General features: G+C 45.3%; 1 protein-coding gene across 17 annotated transcripts in view; it reads left to right on the top strand.

Annotated features, from left to right (window-relative positions):
* dnmt3ab (DNA (cytosine-5-)-methyltransferase 3 alpha b) overlaps positions 1-20,297 on the top strand; it is a 495,665-nt gene that overhangs the window by 290,320 nt on the left and 185,048 nt on the right. For all 17 annotated transcript variants that reach the window (XM_067984389.1, XM_067984385.1, XM_067984397.1 and 14 more), the window contains 2 exons: positions 10,601-10,647; positions 11,973-12,119. In XM_067984389.1, the coding sequence (XP_067840490.1) occupies positions 10,601-10,647; positions 11,973-12,119 (194 nt within the window). The remainder of the gene's footprint in view (positions 1-10,600; positions 10,648-11,972; positions 12,120-20,297) is intronic.

The raw sequence follows: 20,297 nt of genomic DNA, 5'->3' as shown, positions 1-20,297 counted from the left end.
ATCACTGTTGTGCTTCTCTAAATCCTTTCTACTGTGGCTCTGTGTTTTTCAAGGCTGTGAAGATCACCATGGCGCTGAATTTCTACGGCTCAGGAGCATTTCAGGCCTCTGCTGGTGACACAACAACTCAGTGCACTGCTGCATAAGGGAGGTCACAGACACACTGTACCAGATGAGGAACAGGTTCATCACCTTCCCTCTCCACAGAGACAAGCAGAACGAGTGAGCACGGGGGTTCGCTCGCATTGCTGGCTTCCCCATGGTGCAGGGTGCCATTGACTGCATGCGTTTTGCCCTGCCCCGCATATCAACCCAGCCGTCTTCGTCAAACGAAAGGGCTTCCACTCTCTCCACGTGCAGCTGGTGTGCGACCACACGCATCGAATTATGGAGGTTGATGTCCACTAACCTGGGAGTAGTCACGATGCCTTCGTTACGCGTCAGTCCAATGCGCCAGCTATCTTTCACCTGACTCAGCAAGTCAAAGGCTGGCCACTGGGCGATAAGGGCTATCCCCTCACGCCATGGCTCATGACTCCAATCAGGAACCCACACACACGTGCACAGCAGGCCTATAATGAGACACATGCTGCCACATGCAACATCGTGGAGCACACCATAGACCTCCTCAAACAACGCTTCCACTGCCTGGACCGAGAGCCCTGCAGTACTCCCCTGAGCGGGTGGGCAGATTTGTGGTGGTCTGCTGCATGCTGCACAACCTCGCCATCATGAGGGACCAGACTTTGCCACCAATGATTGGAGGAGACCCTGAGCCAGAGATGGTGGAGGAGGAGGTGGCTGAGGAGGAAGAGGTTGAGGAGGAAGAGGCTGAGGAGGAGGAGGAGGAGGTGTAGCCAGAAGAGGAAGTGGAGGAAGACACAAGGGTGCAACAGGAACCACACACCTTGTCTGCAAGGGCTCTGCGTGCTCGCCCAATCCGTGCCCGCTATGAATTATGTGAACTACATCCCCCAACTCACCAACAGTCCTACACTCCCCACCTTTCCGCTCCCACAAGACAATCAAATCGCCCTCCATCTGATTACACATTGGTTTCCCTCTCAGCTCATTGCATAAATAAAAACCACCACCAAATGCAAACTCAAGGTCTCATTTATCAATGAATAAATGAAATTATGCAAACATAACGGAACTATTCACCCTTGTGCATTCCCTTAGTGCCTTTTGTTCGTGTGCCTTTACCTATCCTAGTGCTCCTACGAGGTGCTTCCCCATTGGCTGGAGCATGGGTGGTGGGAGGCTGCTGGCCTTCAATGGAGGAGCGTGCAGATGGTCTTGGAGGACGAGCTCGAGCAGCTCTGGGCCGGAAGAGCCCGGCTTCAGACTGAACCATCTCAGCATGGGCTGCAGCAGTCTGGCCTGGCTGGCCAATAGGCAACAACAGGGGCACTGGAGGAGTGGCAGGGGTGGGAGCAGGAAGGCAGTCGTCTTGAGAAAAGACAGCAGGTCCGACTGCCATGGTGCCACTGCCGCTCTCCCGGGGCAGCGCCTGAAATCCTGGTGATCAGCTGGAGAACAGATTGCTGGAGTGCTGTGATGCCCTGGAAGCCCTGTTCCACAGTGATACCCAGACCCCCGACAGCAGCAGTCTCAGCTTCCAAGGCAGCAGTCAGACCTTGGATGGCAGATGTTTGTGCTGCAATGGAAGCTGTGACATTCATCAGATGCTGCATCATGGTGGGTTCCACAGGTGCGCTGATGGAGGTGACCATCCGTTCCATGCTGGAAAGGATGGGCTCCAAGCTCTGTGCAAAGCCCTGCGCCAGGTTGGAGCTGGACACCTCCATGCCCCTTCTCATTGTGCGCAGACTTTCTGGCAGGCTTTCCAAGCATTTCGTAGTGTACACCCATCAGCCATCTTCTGTACCCTGGCCCACTGAAGTCCTCATCTGATTCCTGTGCAGCAGAACTAGTGAGCGACCTCACCCTCCGGCAAGCTGGCACCTGTGGTATCCGTTCCCCCCCGCCCCGGTTCCTGCACACTTGTGCTCGGTGTCTCACCATGTGCAGATCCCTCCTCTATCCTAGCCTCAATGGGACGCGCAGTGTCAGTCTCTGAGCTGGTGGATGTGAGCATCAGATCGAGTGATGGTGTGGCTTCAGTGTCCCCCTCCTCCTCCTCCTCCTCCTCCTCCTCTGGTGCCGCCACATGTTCTTGGGTATCTGCAATGACAAAGGGAAACAGGTTGAGTTGTGGAGTGGGGAGAGGAGCAAGTAAGAGGTGTGTGCTGACAGCATCTGCAGCATGTGAGTCAGAAAAGATTATGGGAGGAGGGAGATGTGGAAAAGGAGAAGGAGCATTAGATATGCAGAGACCCCCCTTCATCGGGACCTCCAGTGTGGCATGTTGTCATGGCTGCAGCGACATCCCGCCCAATGATCTGAGGCACTGTCTCCTCTAGGGGGGGTGAGGACGTGTAAGCGTCCCCGTCCACTCTCAGGCCCCTCCTGCTGCCGGCTGTTATGCGCCACCTTCTCCTGCAAGACAGAGGGCAGTGTGTCACTGAGTATCCTACAAGTTGTGTGGGTGATGTGCCTGTCGTGGTCGAATAGCTGCCAGTTTGTGTGACTTGTGAGTGGTGGTTGTGTGGCCTGCAAGTGTGGTACTATGTGCGGGTGAGATGCAGCATGCCGAGTGCAGCATTGCGTATGGATGGGCAGTGTTTGTTGGTGGGTGATGGCGAGTGTGATGCATGGAGCAGTGTGCAGTTGGTAGGATGTGACACTTGACACTTGCATTCACTCACCTTGACCACTCGTGTCAAATCATTGAACTTCTTTCGGCACTGCACCCATGTGCATGGTGCCATGCTCCTGGCGTTGACTTCCTGCACCACAGCCTGCCAATGCCTGTGGAACTGCAGTCTGGATGGTCTCTTGCCACCCTGCGGGTACATGCTGGCCCTGCTTTCGTCCACCCCTTCCACCAGGGCCTCCAGACTATCATCAGAGAAGCATGGAGCCCTCTCTTATGCTGGTCCCGTATCCTCGTGGGCACCTTTCCCTTCTCCAAGTAAGCTATGTACCTGCCATTTGAAATGTGCCTGCACCTTTAAGTAGTGCAGGCTGCTGATGACGTGCGCTGTGCACGCTCCATTTCCAACTTCCTCATTCTCCGTGCAGCCTCTCAGCAGCGAGGGTGGCGCTGGCTGCACAGAGATATCATGGTAAAGTAGCAGGCAGCATGAAGTTCACGTGCTGCCTGCATAGGGGCCATCGGGCACGGGGTACTAGCGCATCACACTACCCTCACCTGAAAACAGCCCGTATCGAATTTTTCCTCCATAGTGCCTTATCACATCTTAGAAACTTCCCAAATAGCTTTTCATACAATGAATTACTTAGAAGTCCAGTAACTGTTGTTATGTAGATGAACAGCTTAGAGTTGTTGAACTTGTGAAATGATCCCATTTAATATGCTGACTCAGTTCTACCACTGAAAAGGGAAAACAGCATATCCTTAATTCACCAGACAGTGGAGGGATCTGGGCTTGGTGCCAATGCAGGAGAGAAATAAAAATTATCTGGGCAGGTCCTCAAAGAGACAGGTTGACATGGATGAATGAAAGGCCTTATCTCATTCCTATTTCCTTATATTCTTATGCTGTAAGTTGGATGTGAAAGCACCCAAAGTTACACTTCAATGTGTGCAAGCAAAAGTGGAAAATCAGGTACCCATTTTGAAAAATGAAATTCCAGATTTCACCAGTGTTCATTCCAAATCTACATTTTGTTATTTTCACAAAATAATAAAAAAAGTGCAAGTAATTTTTAGCAGTGATTCTGCACTGATAAAATAAAAAAATAGATTTGTACCAAAACTTTAAACAATGCTTACTGTAGTTTTGAGAAGATTAGAGCGCAATTTTAAATAAAATCAACGTGAGCTCAGAGAGCTGCTAAAATCTAAAGACCATGTACATACACTCCCCTGTTTGCACTGTACTTACAGCTGTGCTTCTCTTGGATGGAATCCAGGCAATAGGTGGAACTCCTATCAGTATTACAAAGTGCAGAGCAGGAAATGGAGAGTGGGCAATCAGTATACAACACTGCTTTGTGTAGTAGAAACCTCTTGAATTTTCACTGCATTCTCCCCAGCAGTGATAGTTTCAATTATGCATCATTGAATTAATGCTTAGTTATCCCTTTAATTCTCTCGCTGCATTCTTTTATGCAGCTATTGCTGTTATTCTACTAGAGGTGTGATGGAGAAATCATCACACACAGAACCTAAGGTGAATATGACTATATTCCTCGATTTCAAGGACCTCAGACAAGAAATAAAAATACCATTTTTATTGATATCAATGGCATTGGAGAAATTAAGCCATGGAGTTAATAAAGGCAACAGAGGGAGAAACGATGGGGTGGGGACAGGTGATGTTTCAGTGATGAATGAAAGCCATCTCGGTCATGGATTGAATGTGGTGGAGGAAGCTGAGTTTGGGATTAAGCACTGTTTTAAGGTTTTACACCTCTGGGTAGCTGGGGAGGTTGCTGGAATCAAGACTAGAGGTGCATAGGTGTTTGTGGGAGCCGAAGAGGATGGCTTCAGTTTTACCAACATTTACCTGGAAGACGTTATGTCTCATCCAGGTTTTAATGTGAAGCAGACTGTTGGAAATGGTGGTGACAGCTTTGGAGTTGATGGAGCAGGCAAAGAGGTTGTGCTGAGAATCAAACATGTACATGTGAAAGTTGATATCATGCTTCTGAACAACATTGCTAGGGGGTAGCATATAAATGATGAAGAAGAGGGACCAATGATGAAGCCCTGAGTTAAACCACAGGTGACCATGAGGACAAGGGAGGAGAACCTTTTAGAGAAACCTTAAGGGGTAGCTTTGTGAGTCTTCATTTCCAGCATGGAACTTTATTAGATGAGAGTGTGGCTAGCCGAATCAGCCCTATAGTTATCGCTCCAATAACAAATCGGAGTGGAACCATGAGATAGCATTGTCATGGAGGAGAGACATTCAAAGAGGATGAAGTGGTCAATGGTATCGATGGCAGCTGACAGGTTAAGAAGGTTGAGGAAGGAAGGAAGCAAGCTGCAATTACAGTCCCACGGGATGTTATTTGTGACTTTGACCAGTGCAACCGTGGTGCTGAATGGGCTGGAAGTCCGATTTGTGGGTCTTAGTCATGGAATGGTGGGAAAGGTAGGAGCTTAATTGTGGGGCCTCCAGATGTTCCAGGACCCTTTAGAAAAAAAAGAATGGATAAAGACACTGATCATGTGCTCCCAGCAAGAATGTAGCCCTAACTCTCCGACCCTCACTCCCTTTTAAACATCGCTCCCCGCTGGGAGTGCAGGTCCAGTGAATTTATCATATAAAATATATTTTGGAGTGGCAAACTGCAGAAGGGTACAAACAAATAATATTTACACTGTTATTATGCATATAACTAAGTGAGAAAATTAGGAATTCCCAAGCATTGAGTACTAGCATGTAAAATGTAAATCCAAAAATATGGTGTGATTCACAGTTTGCCCTAAATCTAGATTTTGCTATTTTCATAAAGTGAAGAAAAAAAATAGTACAAGCAGTTTTTGTCAATGATTGCATACTGATAAACTGACGAAAATACATCGGGCAGGATTTTAAAAGCAAAAAAAGGGTGAGTTGGGGGCGGGGAGACATCCAAAATCGCTGTTTTTGGGAGTGGGCAGACATGCCGCTGGAACCCGCCCATTTTTGAATGAGACTCAGGCAAATCTGTGTGCGTGCACACATCAGTCACCACTTAAATCCGGCGCGCCAATAATTAAAGGGGCAAATGTATCTCACTGAAGTACTTAAGTTCGTTTATTTTTTGTGTATTGGACATTTAAAAAGATTTTAACGTAACTGGGCGGTTTTCCCATGGTTTCTGATTTATGCCTCGTGAAACCAGACGGGAAGGGCCGGATCAATGAAAAATAGACTAAATAAATGAAATAAAATTACATTTCCCATTGTAGAAAGATAAATAAACATACCCTAAAACCAATGTTGCCAGGACCCTCCCCCCCTGATCCCGATGTCCGAAATCTCCACTCTGATCCCGATGTCCAATGTCTCCCCTCTGATCCCGATGTCCAATGTCTCCCCTCTGATCCCGATGTCCGATGACTCCACTCTGATCCCGCTGTCCAATGACTCCACTGTGATCCCAATGTCCAATGACTCCACTCTGATCCCGATGTCCAATGACTCCACTGTGATCCCGATGTCCGATGACTCCACTCTGATCCCGATGTCCGATGTCTCCACTCTGATCCAGATGCCCAATGACTCCACTCTGATCCCGATGTCCGATGTCTTCACTCTGATCCCGATGTCCGATGTCTCCACTCTGATCCCGACGTCCGATGTCTCCACTCTGACCCTGACGTCCGATGTCTCCACTCTGACCCTGATGACCGATGACTCCACTCTAATCTTTGTTCCTCTCCCCCATCTCTATCCTAACTACCGATGAGGTCTGTCTCTCTCTTCCTTTCTCCCCCCCACCCCCGCTCTCGAATGTGCAACTCCTATCGGCAGCCAGCCTGTCAATCAGGAAGAGGCTTTGATTGGCCTCATGCGATCGCGACCTGCTTACTTCCCTTCCGGGTTTCGCACACGCAAATCAACCCCCTCCCCCCCCACCTCCGACTCTTCCCGCTGGCATATTAAAATCCTGCTCATTGTATTATTGTTAAACATAAGCTTTGAAAAAACATTGTATACGGCCTGATGCCACTTCATGACACTGTATAAACTCTGTATCGACCATCTCAGCAGCAACCAGTGTGTTGGTGGTTATCTTAAATGCAGAAATTAGGATCTAAGCATGTGCTTTGTATAAAGTAACTGTTCCTTGGGAATGTATAACATAATCCTGGGATTCAGATGATAAGTATAAACTCTCCAGAGCAATTATATAATTTGAACTCCTACAGTTGTGTTAACTGTCTAGCTTGTATTGCAGCCCCTCACGTCTGCTATTTGCTATCATTATAAAGAACAATTTAATGTTTATTCAAATTAGTGGCCCTCCATGATTTTTACAAGAGTGCCGAAGGCTCATGAGAGAAAGTTGGATTTGTGTTTGTTTATGCTGGTGGTGGTCCTGTTTGTGTGCTACACACACACATAAACATTCCTTCTTTGCATCCGCATCTCTCTGACTTTTCTTTTTGCTCCATTCTGTTTCTCTTTCCTCTTAATCTTTTTCACTTTCCTTTTCTATCTGTGGTGACACCAGCAAGGAAATGGATTACAGTGGACTTCCAATCAATGCCAAAAGTAGGGAACTCCTACTGACATTGGGAAAGGATGTGGCCTCGTCCATAAGGAGGCTAGTTGACATGCACAAAATGACCTGCTACTTAGTGTTCCATTTCATTCTTCAGTGCTGCTGTCGGAGTAGACAACGCTGGCTAGTAGTTTTGGTAACCAGGTTACATACCCCTTGCAGGTTTGTAATTATAAACACAGGCAAGTCCCATCCTTAGTAGATATTGGCAGTTAGTGCACTTTATGTCATTGATATATCGTGATGATATTACAGAAGAGGATACATCATTACTGTTGGTTTATGTTAAATTATCCGCAGTCAATATAGCAAAGTCCTATACTCAACATATACTGTATGTTCTTAAACATGAAACACACAGATGTGCTTTTGGGACTTCCTTTGATGGATTCCACTGCAGCATATCAAGATTTATAAATTGTGTAGATTACTGAATAGCCTGATAAGTGGCAAATGGCATCTAGATCCAGAGGACATGGGCATTTAATGCGAACATGTGCAAATTGAGAACTGAACAAGACTGGAATAGAATATACATTTACACATCTAATCTGTGGCTTGAAATATTGCTGCTCTGACTTTAACCCTCGGGCAGGAACACAGCAAAGCAAACGGCCGGCCCTCCCGGGTGTGGTAACAGGGTGGCTCAGCCGATTTTAATGACCGGGCCTCATTAACATGCCTCTTGCCGACTTCCCGACTATAACAGCCAAAAAGTCGGCGGGAAGCGGCTGTCCGGTTGTTAAAATCAGCAGCAGGCGACCATCGCTGGGGTCCTGGGGAACGGCCCCCAGCACAAGGTAAGTGCTCCAGGGGGGCAATCCCAGTCGGGGAAGGGGGGAGAGAAGCCCAGGGCCAGGAAGGCTCAAGGTTTCCTAGTGGGCCCCGGAGGAGCACTCCTGCTCCTCCTGGCCCACAAGGAAACCTGTAAAAAAATATTGAGGCTTCTCGCCTTGGCTGCTGTTCACTTGTAACTTCCCTCTCTCTTTTCTTCCTTCTCCTGAAAGCAATGACTCATGCTAGGATGCACTTTCATTGGCAATAGCAGCTCTCCAATACTCCCCTCAAGTGACCACTCTTTATGTGGGAACCCAATATTGACTGTCAGTAAGCAATTAGGAGGAATCACAGAAGAGCTTGGTGCTGTTGGTACCTAATATCTACATATGCACACTTCCCAGCAGGATCAGTGAATAACAACAGGAACCCTTCCCCAGATAGAGTTCTCTGAGGTCAATTATATTGCCCTCATTACCACTGTAGTTGGGATCAGCTAATTCAGCAGGGACCAGGGACTTTCCTACTCAACACCACAACAGGCAGTGAATTTACCCACTCAACCACAACTCACCCATTTTAAATTAAGAAAGTAAAAAGCTGTTGATATAAATTGTAAGGTTATTAGTTAATTTGGATATTCAATTCTATGAGAATTTCTGAGACTTTATTCACTTAGAGGTTCTGTCTTAAGAAATGTTAAGAACAGGAAAAGGTCATTGAGCCCAGAAGCACAACCTTTTTTGATAGCTGAGCATCACTTACCTGCCTAATGTCGTTCTTAGCTCAGTGGTAACTCCCTCACCTCTGAGTCAGAGGTAATGGCTTCAAGCCCCATTCCATGATTTGAGTCCGTAATCTAGGCTGGTAATTTAGTGCAGTATTGAGGGAGTACAGCATCGTCAGAGCTGCCGTCTTTCAGATGAGACATTAAACCACAGCCCTATCTGCCTGCTCAGGTGGATGCAAAAGATCCTACAGCACTGTTCGAAGAAAAACAGGGGAGATATGCCAACGTCCTGGCCAGCATTCCTCCCTTAACACCATCAAAATCAAATTAACTGCTGTTTGTTGCCCCTTGCTATGCGCAAATTGGCTGCCACACATTAGTTATTCATTCTCGGGATATGGGGGTCACTAGCATGGCCAGCATCTATTGCTTTATTGCTCATCCCTAGTTGCCCTTGAGAACGTGGTGGTGAGCCTTCTTCCTGAACTGCTGCAGTCCGCGTGATGGAGGTACGCCACAATGCTGTTAGGTAGGGAGTTCCAAGATTTTGAAGGAACCGCGATATATGTCCAAGTTGGGATGGTGTGTGACTTGGAGGGGAACTTGGAGGTGATGGTGTTCCCATGCACCTGCTGCCCTTGTCCTTATAGGTGGTGGAGGTAACAAAACAATGTAACCATGCTTCAAAAGTAATTAATTGGCTTTGGGATAGCCTTAGGATGTTAAAGATGCCGCATAAATCTGAGTGTTTTCTTTCTTTTATCCATGTTCCTCAATCCCTTCTCTTCCCAACTGTATCTAGAACCCATTTAGAGTGTGCACTTCAGTTGTCTTCCCAGCAACATATTCCACAACTCCACTACCTTTTCATGAAAAAGTGTTCAGCAAGCTTTTTTATTGTTTGTGGAAGAAATAGTGCCAGAAGGGTTGCTTGTCATTTTCATTACAGTGTGGTGGTGATTTTTGGCATGTCAAAGCAATGTATTTTTGAGAAAAAAGGATTTCCAAGTACTATTTCATGAGGACGGCACCCCTTTAAGAGGGAGCTAAACATTAATGGTAATTCTTTACATTACTCACTCCAGTTAAATCCTAGAATTTATTTCCCAGATGTTTCTTATTCCTCTGGTAAAAGTCTCTATTTTTGTGCTTGATTATTTAGGCCAGCTGGGTTGCCTTGACATCTTTTTGTTGCTTGGAACTCTGGGAAAGTGATGTAATTGTCAATACACAGTTCCTATATAAATCCTATCACCCTTCCCTAGCTGAGAAGGCCTACTTCCACATCTGCCAGTCTCACTGTGTAAGAGGCCACTTAAAGTCTTGAAGGAGTAACCCAAACTGACTTATCATGTGGACTGATCAGAAAGGGGGAGGGGAGAAAAAAATTTCTTTAAATGGTTAGAAAATCCCCCTCTAGCATTATTACCGTACAAGTAGTGAAGATGCTAAGGCTTATCAAGGAACTATGAGTCCTCGATTACATAAGTCACCCATAATTCTTTGTAGGAAAATTATGTCATTTGGCCAAAATAAGAAGCGAAGATTTCATGGGTCCCTCGGTCAATCTGAAAAGTTGTGAAAATGTCTGCTGTTCATCTCCTACCTAGAGGAGCACATAACATCGCGAATAAGTTTATAAGTAAAGCTGAACTGTCCATAACCCTAGGCTAGAATCCTAGCAATATGTTTTTTGTGTGTCTTGTGCTTATGTCTAATATATTAGGTGATATGGTTCTATAGAATGATGTATGTTTTGATTTGTTTTCTGCACTTTTTTAGGATCTGAAGAAAACACCACATCAACAGAGGAGTCAGTAAAAGTAGAGGTAATACCCCTTCTTTCATCTTATGTATAACATACATGCATATATACAAGGTAGTGAGTATCCTTGGAACACTATTTCCTATCACATGATGCTGCAGCACAACAGGTTTTTCATCATAATGCTTGTGGCACTCCTTTCCTATTAAATGATGTAAATATCATAATGGAAAATTCCATGCAGAAAAGAGGAAAGTGGACCACCAGTCTTTTTTGCAACAAAACATCCACATTATCTACAAAGTAACAGTTTGCTATGATAAACTTTTAAAACTTGGTGTTTATAACATTGTCTTCAACCCCTTTGATCCTGTTAGTCACTTGTAATACACACATATAAACCTTTTTAAAAATATTGCCATTTTCACATTCTTATGTCAGGACATGCATTAGAATAAACTTAATATTTTTATCCAAACATTGTTCACCTATTTTTGTTGATCATAGACATGAGGCATCTGATCACACTTATTATGACAGTCAATTCAAATGTAGCTTTTCAATAAAATCATTACTTTTCATCAAAAGTAGTATATGCCAGTCATATGTAGAGCCAATGTTGCAAGTTTATGCTTTAAATCATAATCTGCATCAAAAACCATTGGGTGTCATATGAGGCATTTCTGTTCATTCATACATCAATTATCATCCATTCATACACCAATTATCATCAGTCACTGTTGCTACTTTGTAACCGTATAAAAACATTTTTAGCTTTTGGAAAATATCTTCAGGCATAAAATGAAAGAAGACTGGCATTTTAATAATAAGATGCATACTGTCTTTTACTTGGTAGTATTTCAAAAGCCCATTTGTGGGTGGAACAGAATGCTCAGAAAGTAACCAAGAGGAGTGAGCATTGAACTCACTAAGATCTAAATACCCACATTTCATGGGTTTAACTAACCAAACCAAATCTTAACCCTGCCACCTAATTTTTTTTCAAAAAAAACCCCCAGCAAAATCCTCACTTTCTTGTACTCGCATGTGATTTTTTTTTAATTTGGAAGAGATTTTAGCCTTATTTTTAATCTTGTCTGCAGCAGTTCAGGAAAATCTAAAACTCTCCACATTTTAATCAAATATCCAAGCCAAATGTGTTTGGCTGATCCCTTTTCAGAGTAGCTCAATATTCTGTGTAAACCTCTGTAGAGTGTTCTTGACCAGCTGTAATTTGTTATGCACTTTTACCTCCATCCAGCAGGAACTTTGCTGCTGGTAGCACACTCACACTCAGTAATTGTTAACTTAGTATTGAAGTTAGAAGTGAATAAAAGATGAATAACAGATTCATGTTTTCTAATATTGTCAATCTATCCTTTTAAACAGGGAACAAGGGGTCGACGTCGTGGCCAGTCAGGGTGGGAGAGTAGTCTGCGTCAGAGACCTATGCAGCGAATAACTTTCCAGGCTGGTGATCCCTATTATATCAGCAAAAGAAAGAGAGATGAGTGGCTGGCAAAGTGGAAGAAGGAGGTGAGTTGAGATGATGAATAAAACTGGGCTATCATTGGGAAAACAACAAAGATCCCAGCCCTTTTAAAATGCAGTTACCACTTAAATAAAGGATGAAAATGGCAATTTGAAATATGTGCTTTAAATCCTGCTTTTAGATAAACTCATTACAAGTTGACAATCTTCACATCTCCTGCGCTTACATGTCAAGTAATAGGTAATCAGGACTTACAAGGCACTGACACAATCAAGGAGGTGAAAAGACATCATAAATTCCCTCTGACATGACGCTGTCTTAGTATCTTTTAATTCTCTGGTTTCTACTGCTTATTAAAATTCTATGTACAATTTTAATTAGTTGAACTTGGACATTTCTGGTGACTATGCAGAGCTACCCCAGATCCTAGTGCTGTGGAAAAGGGTGATGTCAGTGAGTACCAATTACAAGCATTCTGGCATAAGCAAGTGGATGTATGCTGATCACATGACTGGTAGAAGGTTATTACAAGGTTCTTAACAACACCAAGATATCATGTCATTCATTAGATTGTATATGTTATATGATGCTTCTTACTCCACTATGATTCTATTATGGTGTAAACCTGGCTGAAGTGCAACCTTCAGATAAAAACTGGAGTGCATATTAACGCTCGTTACTTGCAGATTTGCTTTGCTTGAAGATGGTGTCAGCACTTTGTAGGTGGAGATCAAGAGTAACTTCACATTCTACTTTGGATGTCTCTTATAAATGTAACAGGGAAGTGGAGGAAGTGGGGGGAACACCAGTAGTCACCATGACTTATAGTCTGTATTGTGTCTCTGCATGGCTTAGGTCTTTGTATCTTAGCTTCACTTCTTTGCAAACCCCACATAAATCTGAGCAGAAGTAGAGTAATATGAATTTGAATCTGTGGAATTACTGTGGTTCAGTGCTGTAAGTCCTACGTCAATCATTGGATTTTTCTGGTACAATTCTGTATAATTTATTTGCTTATTTGAAAGTAAGAAAACAAATAACAGGGAACTGTTTCCAGTAACCCTCCGAGATCTCTGCGCTCCTCCAGTTCTGGCCTCCTGTGCTTCCCTGATTTTAATTACTCCACCATTGGTGGCCGTGCCTTCAGCTGCCTAGGCCATAAGCTCTACAATTCCCTCCCAAAACCTCTTCACCTCTCTATCTATCTCTCTTCTCCTTTAAGACGCTCCTTGAAACCTACCTCTTTGACCAAACCTTTGGTCACCTGTCCTCATATCTCCTGATGTGGCTCGGTGTCAAATTTTGTTTAACAGTGTTCCTGTGGAGCGCCTTGGGACGTTTTACTATGTTAAAGGCGCTATATGATTGTGTTGTTGTTGTTGTTGTTAGTTGACAGCAAAAAAAAACATTATTTTCATTGTCTCAGTTTGCAGATGTGACAAAATTTGGACACTCATTATGGCAAGATGTCCTGAAACTACTCAAAATAGCTAGCAGCATTACAATGGCCATTTAAGTAAAGAGTGGAATCAAAACAATAAAAAGGATTTCAAATTGTTCTGATTCCAGTTAAAATCTTTAACATTTTCTTCCTACAGTTTCAGGCATTAAAGTAGATTCTATTTTCCCATAAATCAATTATGTAGCAGTAAATACTTAGTCTTCTAGCCTACAATTTGTTGGACCCTTGTTGTGAAGAGTTATATACTTGATATTTGCATTAATGTGGGGTTGCAGTGGGCTCACAGTGTATTCAAAAAGACTGGTTAGGTAATAACTTCATACTTTCTGGACACCCTTTGCAAATAGTGATACCACCACTGTTTACATCATTAAGGAGAGACTGACAAAGTTGAACTTGCTATTGAAGAAAAGAAGGCATGATCTTCAAAACGTTGAGAAGCATAGGTGATATAGATGTAAGCAGGCTCTTTAACTTGGACTTTGAGCGCAAAACTACAGGACATGGCTACAACATTAACAAATCTCAAGTAAAACTAAAGGTTTGAATTTTTCCCACAAAGTAGTGAATTGATAGGAGCACTTAACAGGTTAGCAAATTGGGCAGATAGGTAGGAGATGAAGTTCAATGCAGAGAAATGTGAAGTAGTACGTTTTGGGTAGTATCTTAACTGGTAAGATTATTAATGGAGTGGAGGAACAGAGAAATCTATGAGTGTAGATACATAGATCTTTAAAGCTGGGAGTGCAAATAGAAAAGGCCACAAAAAGAGTATTGGGATTCTGGATTTTTGAATGCAAAAGCAAGGAAGTTATGTTGAATTTGCACGAGAAAATGTTAGCCAAGGTTGCAGTGTTGCAAAAGTTCTGGGTGCTCCATATACTGAAGGATATTAAAGTCATCAAAAAGGGTACAGCAACAATTCACTGGAGGAATAAAATAGTTACAAAGAAAAATGCAAAAAAAAAAGCTTTTTCATTGAAACAAAGAAGCTTAAGGGAGAGGGTCTATTAGAGGTTTTCAAAATTATGAAAGATTTTCAGAGGGAGACTTCTAACTTCCCTTTCCATTCTTCAACTAATAATCCTGAGTTAATGCTCCCTTGTTGCCAATTCATTGGTTGGTGAATTAACAAGCCTTTTCATTAATTTTTAAAGTCCTGCAGATTCTTTTTAAAGTTCTCTGCATTTTTTAAAATTGATGTCAGCTCCCAGAAACACGTTTCTCCGCAGCTGACTGCAAGGGGAATGTAAAACTACTGGGATTCACTGAAACCAACAGCCCGGAAGACCAGCTAAAAGCAAGCCTTCCTGGCAGCCAGTTTTAGTCAGTCCCAGCACTTTTACATTCAACATGCAGCCAGCTGTGCAAGCCTCACTCAAATGTAGGAGCAATTTTAGGATTTTTGATTGATTATCTTTTAAGATCAAGGAATGTTTATGCAGAACTTTCCCTCAGATGATTAAATAGGCGTGGTAGAGAACATAGTAGTGACTTTTCTTGACCTATGCTTTCTATTGTTTTAAAACTGACCTGCCCCACTCACAAAAAAGCACTGTGTAACAGGCATTCTCCCTCCTTTTAAAACTTCAGGCAAAACAAGTTTATCAGTAAATAAATAGAATATAGTGCCGTTGTCTCCAGTAAAGGGATTTTTAAAGGTATGTGAGCCTGGCACAGAGTTGGATGTTTTCACTTGATGGCCCTTCCCAGGGTAGATATCTTCTGCTATCTTGGAGTGAAGGGCATGAAGCCTGGACTTAGGCCACCATCCGTGCCTGTTGTAGTTAACAATTAGACCAGCGTGGTGAAGGTTCCCTGTTCAGTTTCCTTTCCCCTACAGGGAGGTGCTTTAACCCTTTCTCCACATAGAGCTGTGCCACCACGTGTGCCCCATTACTTTTTAAAGTTTGCAAAAAAAATGGTCAGAAAAGGTTCACACTGCAGCAGACAGAAAATCTGCAGCTGTAAAATCCTCCCCTGAGGTTCAACAGAGAGATCTTTTAGTACATTCATCTCCTGACCAGTCTGCTGACTGATCCTGTGCATTCAGACATCTATATAAAGCATTCCTGATCCTGCTAGGACAGGAGTTCAGTAACTATGGCCCAGATATTGGGCTCAATTTTAAAACAAAAGTCTGGGGGCGGGGGGCAAAGAAACTCGGCTTCTCGAGGAGCGGGTAGAAATCCCGGCTCCAAAATGCTAAAGAACACGCACAACCCAGAGCCATCTGGGCGCATGCGCCGTTCCCGAACCCAGAAGTCCCGCCGGCAATTAAAGCCAGCGGGATGATATTCAAGGCAGCAATTGAGCTATTTAAAGTAGTTTAAAAATGAATAAATGCAATTTACAATGAAAGCAAGCGATTTCAACACTGCCTCAGCGTATTTCCCGTGCTGTGTGAAAAACGCCATGGTGAAGGAGTTGTGTTTCAACCGACAACCAGTTGGACATTTAAATACCAGTTTGACAGATGGGGATAAAAGGTGAGTGATTGCAGCAGGGCACTCAGTTCTCTCAGACAAACTTTTGGCTGGGAGATCTTTGTGTTTAGACTGAAAATTCTTGGTTTACACTCAGAATTCTTCTGTTTACGCATATTTACCAACTTTTTGGACCCCCTCAAACTGACACCATCAGGGTGGGGGGGGCGCGATGGCTGCATTCACCATTACGTACGAGGATGAGCAACATCATCAGCCTCGCCAGGCACGGAGTGTACTACTGCCACTTGGAGCTCCACAACACACTGCTGTGCCACAGGCACCTACACAAGAGCACAGAGGGGAACAACAGAGGGAGCAATGTCGCAGGAGGCACTACCCTCATCAGAGGGTCTACAGACCGATGCTCAGCTTCCTGGACCTCTCTGAGGAGCAGTGCATTCAGAGGCTGAGAGTGAGTCGCCAGGTGGTTGCAGACATCTGCAGCATCCTTCATGCCGGGCTGCTCCCAGCTGGGCCTGGCGGCATCTCATTATCCGTCACAGTTAAAGTCACCACTGCCCTCAACTTCTTCACCTCCGGATCATTCCAGGGTGCCACCGGTGACATCGCCAGGATCTCCCAGTCGTCTGCACACAAGTGCATAAGGCAGGTAACCAGCGATGTGTTTTGCAGGGCCTCGCAATAAGTCAGCTTCCCCATGGACGACCTCAGCCAGATGGAGAGGGCAGTGGGATTCCACTCTGTGGCTGGCTTCCCACGTGTACAGGGTGCAATCGAATGCACCCATACAGCAATCCGAGCACCTCCACACGAGCCAGGACTGTTCATCAACAGAAAGGGGTATCACTCCATCAACGCTCAGCTCGTTTGTGACCACCTCAAAAGATTCCTCCACGTCTGCACCAGATACCCTGGCAGCTGCCGCGATTCGTTCATTCTGAGGGAATCCAAAATAGAATCATAGAATCAGAGAAAATTTATGGCACATCAGGAGGCCATTCAGCCCATAGTGTCCGTGCCAGCCGAAAATGAGCCACTCAGCCTAATCCCACTTTCCAGCTCTTGGTCCGTAGCCATGTAGGTTACGGCACTTCAGGTGCACATCCAGGTACTTTTTAAATGAGTTGAGGGTTTCTGCCTCTAGCACCCTTTCAGGCAGTGAGTTCCAGACCCCCACCATCTTCTGGGTGAAAAGATTTTTCCTCAGCTCCCCTCTAATCCTTCTACCAATCACTTTAAATCTATGCCCCCTGGTTATTGACCTCTCTGCTAAGGGAAATAGGTCCTTCCTATCCACTTTATCTAGGCCCCTCATAATTTTATACACCTCAATTAAATCACCCCTCAGCCTCCTCTGTTCCAAGGAAAACAACCCCAGCCTATCCAATCTGTCATCATAGCTAAAATTCTCCAGTCCGGGCAACATCCTCGTAAATCTCCTCTGTACCTTCTCTAGTGCAATCACATCTTTCCTGTGATGTGGTGACCAGAACTGTACACTGTACTCAAGCTAAGGCCTAACCAGTGATTTACACAGTTCCAGCATAGCCTCCCTGCTCTTATGTTCTATGCCTCAGCTAATAAAGGAAAGTATTCCATATGTCTTCTTAACCACCTTATCTACCTGTCATGCTACCTTCAGGGATCTGTGGACATGCACTCCAAGGTCCCTCACTTTCTCTACACCTCTCAGTATCCTCCTATGTATTCCCCTGCCTTGTTTGCCCTCCCCAAATGCATTACCTCACATTTCTCTGGATTAAATTCCATTTGCCACTTTTCTGCCCATCTGACCAGTCCATTGATATCTTCCAGCAGTCTACAGCCCAAGATCACGGACCTCTTCCATGCACCGAACAGCCTTAAGGGCTGGCTCCTCGGAGACAAGTGATATCCCCTGCACACGTGGCTCATGACACCTCTGAGGAACACCATCAACGAGCAACAGCGTCGATACAACGACAGCCACATCATCACCAGGTCTATAATTCAACATGCGATAGGGCTGTTGGAGATGCAATTTCAGTGCTTCGATTGTTCTGGGGGAGCACTTCAATACGCATCAACGAGAGTCGCATTATAGTAGTATGTTGTGTCCTGCACAACATGGCGCAACGGAGAGGGGTACTGGTTGAGGAGGCCCCATTGCCTCATCTGCCATCCATATTGAGGAGGAGCAGGAGGAGGAGGATGAACCCATGGACACAGCAGTGGCTCACCTGGCTGCTCGTGAGACCAGGGAGTCACTCATATGAGAACGGCTCTCGTAAGATCAGAAAGTGAGAAGAGTCCAGTCCTGACACCACCTGGAAAGGGTAGCGCCAACACCAGCCCCCCCACCACCCCCCAACCCCCACACAAAACAGCTCTGCAACTTCACATACACATACACATGATAGAGGTATTCAAAATCATGAAGGGTCTAGACAGAGAAGATAGAGAGAAACTGTTCCCATTGGCGGAAGGGTCAAGGACCAGAGGACATAGATTTAACGTGATTGGCAAAAGAACTAAAGGGGACATGAGGAAAAACTTTTTTACACAGCGAATGGTTAGGATCTGGAATGCACTGCCCGAGAGGGTGGTGGAGGCAGATTCAATCATGGCCTTCAAAAGGGAACTGGATATGTACTTGAAAGGAAAAAATTTGCAATGCTAGGGGGAAAGGGCGAGGGAGTGGGACTAGCTGGATTGCTTTTGCATAGAGCCGACATGGACTCGATGGGCCGAATGGCCTCCTTCCATGCTGTAACCTTTCTATGATTCTATACACCCACTGTAAAGTGACCCACTGGGTGGTATCATGTGTTGCCATTCATGATGAAGCACATGAAAGGGTGCTATCACAAAAGCCAGTCAAGAATGGGCAAGACGTGGCAGTAGTGGTGAGAATGACAACATTTAATGTGACTTTAACAAAAACCAAATATAAGTGAAAAACATGACAGTCTGTCTGACACCTTTATGCAAACCCTTCGTGATCACAAATCCTTAGCCTTTCTCTTCCTACTACTTCTACGTGGTGCATCTCATGTGGCTGCAGCAGAGGTAGTGGTAGGTTGCTCATGTCGATGCCCTGACTGCTTAGATACTTTGGGCCTACGCCCTCTAAGTTTTGGAGCCCGTGAGGGCCCCTCCAATGACTTCTCCACCTGCACCTGTGCAGGGTCAGTCTCGGCCACTTGGAGAGGAGGCAGCATTGCGGATACTGGTTGAGAGGGGGGCAATGGGTGAGACATGGGAGCGCTTTGAGTGGCGTCCCCACTTCGATGTCCCTTTTCACCATCATCCCTCTCCTAGACCAGGCCCACATCACTCCTACCACCCCGCTGGAGAACAGTTTGGAGGACATGTATGATGCCTTGCTGGCCCAGTTGTAAAGTTTCTGTCTGCCTGTTTGAGATAGCGGAATGTTTTTCACTGTGAGTCCAAATGGCCATTGTCGGGGCCTGAATGGACTCATTTGTGAGCCGTGCTTGAAGCTCAACGGAGGCAAGCCTTCTCTCCATCACAGACATTCCCGCACTTCCCTGCGACACTATCTCAGACAGTTGCTCACATCCCTGTGACATTATCTCAGAGATTCTCTCCCGTACCTGTCCCACTGTTCCACTAATGCAGGAGTTGGACTCCTCCATCCTCTGCGTTATTGTAGAGAGTGTACATGGAACCTGTTCCAGTACCTCGCAAATGTGCTGCTGTCTCTCGATCATTCTCCTTTTAAAGGATGGCTCCCGGGGTGCAGCATCTGTATTTAGCTGACCAGAGCCTGGAGAGGAGTGGGCCCACCGACGCGGACTCTCCACAGCTGCCCCGCCACCAGTGTCTGCACGTGCTCACTTGTGTGTGGTGACTCACCAGGTGCCAACCCAACTAATTGACTGCTGGGACCCACCGAGGTGTGAGCATCTGCGCTGGTGGATGGCTCACTAAGATGTGACGGTGCGCCCGCAGAGGCCTGGAGCTCCTCTGACGAATCACCCTCTGCCGTCACTGTGGTCGTTGAAGAGAACAGAAGGCAATATTAAGCATCATTACAGATGTGTCATGTTGCAATGAGCATACTGAGGTGTTCAACATGCCAATCGTTCTTAACATTAATTCATGTTGCGTGTGATGAATGTTAAGGTTGTGTCACCAGACGTTTGTGGGGTGCCAGTCTCAGCGTCCCCGACGGATGGGCACTCGAGGGTGCAGCTGATCCCCAGCACCTCCTCCGCTGCGTCTTTGAGCACCACTATTTGTTGTGGCCCCACTCCAGTCCTCACTCTCTCGCGTGCATTTTGTGCTCTCTTCTTGAAGGGGAGAAA

Source organism: Heptranchias perlo, chromosome 5 (assembly GCF_035084215.1).
Source record: "Heptranchias perlo isolate sHepPer1 chromosome 5, sHepPer1.hap1, whole genome shotgun sequence".
Taxonomy (NCBI): Eukaryota; Metazoa; Chordata; class Chondrichthyes; order Hexanchiformes; family Hexanchidae; genus Heptranchias; species Heptranchias perlo.
The sequence above is the reverse complement of the archived record's forward strand: the minus strand, read 5'-3'. Positions and strand labels throughout refer to the sequence as shown.